Below are 6,880 nucleotides of genomic sequence, written 5' to 3'. Positions count from 1 at the left end.
TTGCAGCCTGGATATTAGCAAACAGAGATGAGTCTCTTCAACTGTACATAAACCCCTTCGCTTCCTGCAAAAGAAAAGCCTTGGTGTAATCCTACAATGCTTGGATACTAAAAATATCGTGATTATTTGGGCAAAGAAATGACTGGAGAGGAAAAGGAACATCTGTGAATGGCAGCAAATAAATTAGAGAGGGAATTAGAAAGCACATGTGTATGGGAGATTCATAGATCATATGAAGTAGCATATAGTCAAGGACTCTTCAGCACCTCATTTCTCCAGAGGGGTTCTGCAATGCTCAGCAACACCAGTCAAGCTCCTGTTGAGATCACATGTGGAAGAGGAAGGCTATCCCTCCAAGAAGTATATCTAGCCCAATTCAACCCAGTTCAATAACCCAAATCAAATACAAAGAGAAGGTCTTAGAGAAACGGAACACTGCCAGACCTGCAAGGGAAATAAATTGTTTTCACTACATAGAGACGCCTGCCTAAGCCATTTTGGGTCAAATCAGATCAATCCAGAACACTTACAAGCTCCTCTGCTGTCCCTGCACTTGCCAGAAAAAGCTGCAATAATAAAAATTCTAGTGTTTCTGGCATTAGCTCATCCATCCTCTTACTATTCATCTACACTGCCTCCACAGATCACATCTGTCAAGTATTTGCCACAGGGGAAGCTCTGGCAGATGTAGCATCTTCTGCTACGACTCTGCTGTTCCCTGCACTCCTGCCCCAAGACCTCTCCTTCCCTGTGGAACACAGCCTTCCTGCAATGTGTCCTCTGCTGCTGCAGCCAAGGCTGCCTCCTTTTCTACAAGGCTGCTATTCATCCCCTCTGCAGAGCCCCAGGCAAAAAAGCTCTCACACTCTGCCCACGTTACCCCCAAAAGGTAATCCTGAATCCACATGCAGAGATCTGTCTCCTGACCCTCTTCCCAGGCTGTGTCAATCCACCTCTCACTGGCAGCCCTCAGTTCTGAGAAGAATCACAGAATCATAAGTCAAAGAGACACTTTAGGAAATTCTTAAATGAAAACCACCACATTCCAGTAACATTCCAGAAATATTTCAGTAACAAGTACTCAGATGCAGCCATCACTGATTTAAAAACAGCACCATCACCCACACAGGAGCTGTCTGATGACTGCCACATACTCATTAACTGGAACATATTTGCATGAAGGTTACAAAACAGGTAAAGAAAAGAGACAATGGTGAAACAGTAATAGTAATAAGCAATGCTTCCAAGTACAGAGGGGTAGAACCACCCTCTGAGTCAAAACTTTAAACGTGGAAGGGTCTTTCTTTTCAAAGACCACGCCAACGAGTTATCTGGGGCAATCTCAGATCTGGGGAGTGAAGCAGCAAGTGCTGTAGGAGCTGTCCCTGATCCAGCTAGAACACCCACTCAGAGTCCCAAAGCAAAGAAGCTCTCAGCCCACACTGACACCCAAGTGACAGACCTCAGGTGGCAGGAAGGAGCCACTGCTGGGTGCTAGAAAGTAAAGTACTTGCAGATGTGCCACAAACACACATCTGAAGAACACAGTCCACAAACAGGGAGGGCCCTTTCAGGGACAAATGGTGAAGTGCCTCTCAGCTGAAAGCTGTTCATTATTAATAAAATCTTCAGTCATCTTGCATCTAACAGGTAAAGACAATGGGAAAAAGGATCAGCCTCATTTGAACAGATACTGTGCAATAATGTATGTAATTTGCATTAGGGTTTTTTCCCTGCTAATATGCACTATTACAGTAGAATAAAATGAGCACTTGTGCTAAGACAAAACATTCTTTACAGACTGACTGGCAGTCCTGAAGGTACAAAAAGGAGAATGTGAGACCATAGCAATATGGAAAAAAGGATCTAATTTGAACAATCTTCACTTTCAACAATCAAAACCCCCATTTCTCTTGGTGAAGGGTCTACTTCCTGTTATTGCTAATAATCATAGGAATAAAATCCTTTAAAAGAGCTAAAGCAGATTAATTCATGTAAGGTTTTTGTTTTTTCCTGATTATTGCAGTATTTTGAGGAAGGAATTGGCAATACTGATGCCAGGGCTGGGGTTTCCTCAGGGGAGCAGCTCCCACTCAAGGGCTCTTTCTGCACTGTGCAGTCAGCCCACATTCACCACCTTCCTCACCCTGCAAACCATGAAACCCCTGGGCAGGAGCAATGAAAACACCCCATTTTCCCGCACTGGAAAATGAACGCTCCCACCCCAGGGTGCACGGAGTGGTGGGAAAACCAGCCCCGCCCCACACATCACCCAATGGCATCTTCTCCTCTCCCCTCCGGACAGCACATGGCCTCCTGCTGGCCAACAGGGAGCTGCCGTGTCCCCGGGGGCGTGGAACCAGGGAAGGTGGGAAGTATGAAACCCGGCACTGGTGCTGTGCCGGGTGGGTGGGCAGGAAGGGCAGCCACAACCCCCCCTGCTTCACTGAACAGGCCGCAACAGACCCCTGGCCTTTGGCTGAGGACTGTGCCCCACACCACCCATGCACGTCGCCTACCAACAAGCTTACAAAAGCAGTACCAGGCACAGTGTGTACTAAACCAGCCTTTATTTTTCTCTCTCTGTACTGTGGGACTGAAGTTAAGACCACTCCGTGGCAGTGCCAACCCACTCAGTAGCCTGGGCCGTGGGAGCTGCTGACCAGTCCTCAGTGGCAGGCTGGGCACTCCAGTCCTCTGCAATCACAAAGACAACAACACTTAGTGCAGCCCAGCTCTTCCTACCCATGACAACATACCCTCCCCTCTTCCGACAGACACCCCTCAAACTGACCTGTGGGGAACTGCTGGATGGGCACAGAGGGGACCTGCACTCCCTCAGACCAATCTGCCACCTCCGGCTGAGGAGGAGCAGTGAATTCAGGAGCTGGGGCTGTCCATTCGGCCTGGAACTCCTCCTTTGTGACTGCTTTCTCAGCAGCAGCCTGCTCCTCCTTTTCAATCTGCAATGAAAGAACATAGCCTGAGTCTCCCAGGACACCTTATCACTAACACATACCAGACAACAGGCACCAGCTGGGAACATACAATACAATTAACCAACCACCCTTAAGTATCTAGTGCAATTATTGTATTGGCAAAACCCGTCCTTGACAGCAGGCACACAGGACCACAGGGCAGGAGCTCAAGCAAAACAACTCAGAGAGACACACTTTCTGCCATGGGGCTCCTACCTCCTCAGGATCCCTGTAGAAGTACAGGTCAGGCATGACTTCCCACGGGTGCTCACGGGAAATGGTGCCACGCATGCGCAGTACCTCCCGAGCCAGCATCCACCACATCAGACCCACTGAGTGCGCTCCCTGGAACAGAAGAAAGCAGGTAAGAGTCACTGTGAAGCTAAGCCTCTGAAGAAAAAGCAAAAGACTTATTTGTACCCCAACATAAGGTTCTTGCTTGGTCAAAGACATTCCTTGCCAATGCCCAGACTTACGTACTTAGAGACAGAAAAAAGGGCAGCTTGTCAAGTTCCCAGTGACACTTTCAGGTCTCTGCAGAAATCATGGTGCACATCAGTCACCGGCATTTGAATTTGTTGTATACAACATAGCCTGAAGGAACCCCTCTGTTACAGAGTTCCATACTGCTCACTACCCCATGTGAATCTCATCCAAAAGACAGGGATTATGCTCAGCACATATGCTAGGATGAAGAAATTGAAAACTTGACCAAATACGCAAAGCTTACACACATGCTCAGATCTGGCTTACACTAGCTTTGGTGAATGACATCTAGGTAAGGATCAAACATAGCTTCCCACCCTTCTAGACTTTACCTTTCAAGCAATTTCTGGCAAGGTAATATTTCAGACCCGTTTCTTCATCAGTTCACTTTATTTCATTCATATTCATAATCTGTGGCAAGAATGACTATCAAACTCCACTCATTGGGCCATTGAGACCCTCATGGCGTCAGCGAAAAATCCTGCCAGGTTACTGTAGCACACGTCCTACACTTGAGAGTTCCTTGGCCAGAAACCAGCCTCAGCTCCAAGCTCCAACTGTGTGCAGGGGACGTCCTCCTCCCCACCCACCTGCCAGAGACATTAACTAGCTTGTCCCCCTGCGAGACACACAAGATACAAGCCAACCCTCCCTAGATGAAAGCATGCACCTTGCAGCACAGGGCATGCTCTAGAGGAAGCCACCTGGAATGCTACAGCAAAGCTGCTACCTTATTATTGCAGGGGATGGCGATATCCACATAGCGCAGCGGAGAGTCAGTGTTGCAGAGCGCGATGGTCGGGATGTTGACGTAAGATGCCTCCGTCAGTGGCTGATGGTCAGCACGGGGGTCCGTGACCACCAAGAGTCTTGGCTCACGGAAAGCTGCTTGGATCTGGTTGGTGAAGGTACCGGGGGTGAAACGCCCAGCAATAGGAGTAGCCCCAGTGGCAGCAGCAAACTTCAGGACAGCACGCTGCAAAATGGACCACAGGAAAGGTGAAGCTGAACATAGTGTTTCCACCAGGTCACCCAGGCACAGTCAGTGAACATGGAGGAAATGTGACTGGACTACTGGTTTCAATTCCTGTGGCATCAAGGCTCACCAGCTCTGCACTCAGAAGCAGACAAAATGTTTCTGAAGATAACTATACCAACAACAGGAGTTTAAGAGATTATAACCACCAGCAAAGTGGGAAATCAGGATATGGAAAACCCCTTTTTTCCCCCTCAAGTTGTTTGCAAGATTTACTCCACATTGTGATAACAGAATCAAGAAAGGGGGGATAAACCAAACAGCTTATGAAAAGGGCAAAGCCAATTTTCTTCCGTTACTTCTGCATCCTTTCATTAATCAGCAACATAACTTCAGGAACTACAAGAAAAGCTTAGTAGGAACTACACACAAACTGTAGCTGTGTCCATCAAACTTGCAGTTAGCAGTTCTTGCTCACTTGCAACAGCTTTCAACATCTCAGGCATGTGGCAGGGCCTACTATCAAACTCCAATCATGGAGGGAGCTCCTCTCCTGGTGTTAGCGAAAACCCTGCCATGAGTTTGCTGTCGCACACTTCCGACACTTGAGAGCTCACTGGCCAGAAACTGACCTCAGCATCAAGCTTTAACAGTGTGCATATCAAGCCCGCAGGAACCCAACCTTTTCCTCCATAAATCCACCCCGTGCCACTCACAATCTCCCTGGATATTTGTGGCCCCACCTGCATTAGTCCAAAGAAACTAAGCTCACAAACTCCAGCAGCTAATTGGATTTTATTTACAGGTTGTCGTCACCTTCTGTAACAGAATGTTTGGCTAAAAATCCAAGAGACAAAACTACAAACAGTTGCTATACCTTGCTCAGTAACAGAGAAAAGTGTTTCTTTGAGAACTTTTGTATCAGGTGCTTAATATCCCCAAAAAAACAGTGCCAACGACTCACAGTGTTAATGGGAAGAAGGCGCCACCAAGGGATGGACCATTAACATGCCAGAAACCCAACAGGAACTACCCAAAGGTGCTCGCAAAATAAAAAAAAAACAAGCCATCAAACACCTGAAACTACAGAAATGCGGAGTGGGTTTCAAGTGATCTGTTTTAAGCTGCCAAGTGCAGCACAAGAAACAGGTTCCCAAAAGTGCTCCTAGAGCCAAATTACATTACTGCCTTCTATCACCAAGCTGCCACCAGTAAGGAATGATGCATGGCAAGGGCTCTTGCTCTCAGGATTGCAGGGCTAGTGGTTAACAAACGTCTGTACCTGTCCAGTGTTCCTAGAAGAAATGACGCTCACGTCAGCTGGGTTCTCAATGGCAACAATGGCACGGGCTGCTAGGAGGAGCTTCTCCCAGGTCCTCTTCAGATTGATGATGTAGATACCTGTAGATATTGGTGACAAAAGGCTTTAGAGCAACCACCAAACACAAGATCCTAAAGCAAGACAGCACTGCTGCCACTGCACCTGTCACATGGCTTGGTCACCCCAAAATTCGATTTAGTACAGAGCTGTTTCAAGGAAAATCCCCCCTTATAGTTTTAATGCAGCATGCTTCCAGCATCTAGCAGAAAGAACCTAGGCCTGGCACGAGCTTCAGCCTTTTAAGAGAGAGCAGCTCAGACTGAAGAGCAATGCGAACAAGATGAAATCACTACGGAGAAATTAAGAACATTTTGTTAATAATGGTATTTTCTTGCCATAGACCAGTTTTGTCACTTCTGCCATGCCTGCAGTGAGAGGGGTAGAGGAAATGGCTTTAAGCTGAGACAGAGGAGATTCAGCTTAGATATTAGGAATAAAGTTTTCACTGTTAGGATGGTCAGGCACTGGAATAGGTTGCCCAGGGAGGTGAGGTTGTCACCAACCCTGGAGGTGTTTGAGAAGTGTCTGGACTTGGCACAGGGTGATATGGCTTTGGGGTTACAGTGGTAGTTCTAGGTGCACTGTTGGACTTGATCCTAAAGGTCTCTTCCAAACTTTATGATTCCACGAATATAACCAAGAACTAGAATTGTTCCAATACAGCTGTGACTGATTCACCAAGTTCGTAAATCAGCATTTCTTTCTATTTCTCACAGTTAGGATGGGTTGATCAACGAAGGCTTCTGGCGCCTTTCAGGCCATGGAGAAACCACGCTAGAGCTCAAGTGCTAGCACCTTCCCACTGCCCTCAGCTATGCTCACAAGACCCTGCTGCCCACCCACCCCACGCGCTCTACCATCGCTTTTCCTTTTGTAGATATACTGCTCCATCTGGAAGTCAAGGTTGGTGCCTCCCAGGTGCGTCCCGGCAGCGAGGAACTTGAGGACATCTTCCTCCTTCATCTGCAGGACATCCAAACCTCCGGACATCGTGTGGTTTCCCTTTGGAAGCGACGACAGGGACCCTGCGGGCACAGGCACAGCGCTCAGCGCGCCTCG

General features: G+C 47.7%; 1 protein-coding gene across 2 annotated transcripts; it reads right to left on the bottom strand.

Annotated features, from left to right (window-relative positions):
- Positions 1 to 2,551: 2,551 nt before the first annotated feature.
- On the bottom strand, positions 2,552 to 6,874 carry RPSA (ribosomal protein SA). Of its 2 annotated transcripts, none has more exons than XM_009082942.1 (6): positions 6,679 to 6,874; positions 5,723 to 5,841; positions 4,195 to 4,440; positions 3,195 to 3,323; positions 2,795 to 2,963; positions 2,552 to 2,697 (listed from the first exon to the last, which is right to left on the bottom strand). In XM_009082942.1, the coding sequence occupies exons 1-6, from the start codon at positions 6,809 to 6,811 to the stop codon at positions 2,603 to 2,605; spliced, it is 891 nt and encodes a 296-aa protein (XP_009081190.1). In that variant the 5' UTR covers positions 6,812 to 6,874; the 3' UTR covers positions 2,552 to 2,602. The 2 variants fall into 2 exon arrangements, with proteins under 2 accessions (XP_009081190.1, XP_009081191.1); XM_009082943.1 differs by having other exon boundaries at positions 2,594 to 2,697; positions 2,791 to 2,963.
- Positions 6,875 to 6,880: the final 6 nt, after the last annotated feature.

Source organism: Acanthisitta chloris, unplaced genomic scaffold, assembly GCF_000695815.1.
Source record: "Acanthisitta chloris isolate BGI_N310 unplaced genomic scaffold, ASM69581v1 scaffold9899, whole genome shotgun sequence".
NCBI lineage: Eukaryota > Metazoa > Chordata > Aves > Passeriformes > Acanthisittidae > Acanthisitta > Acanthisitta chloris.
The sequence above is the reverse complement of the archived record's forward strand: the minus strand, read 5'-3'. Positions and strand labels throughout refer to the sequence as shown.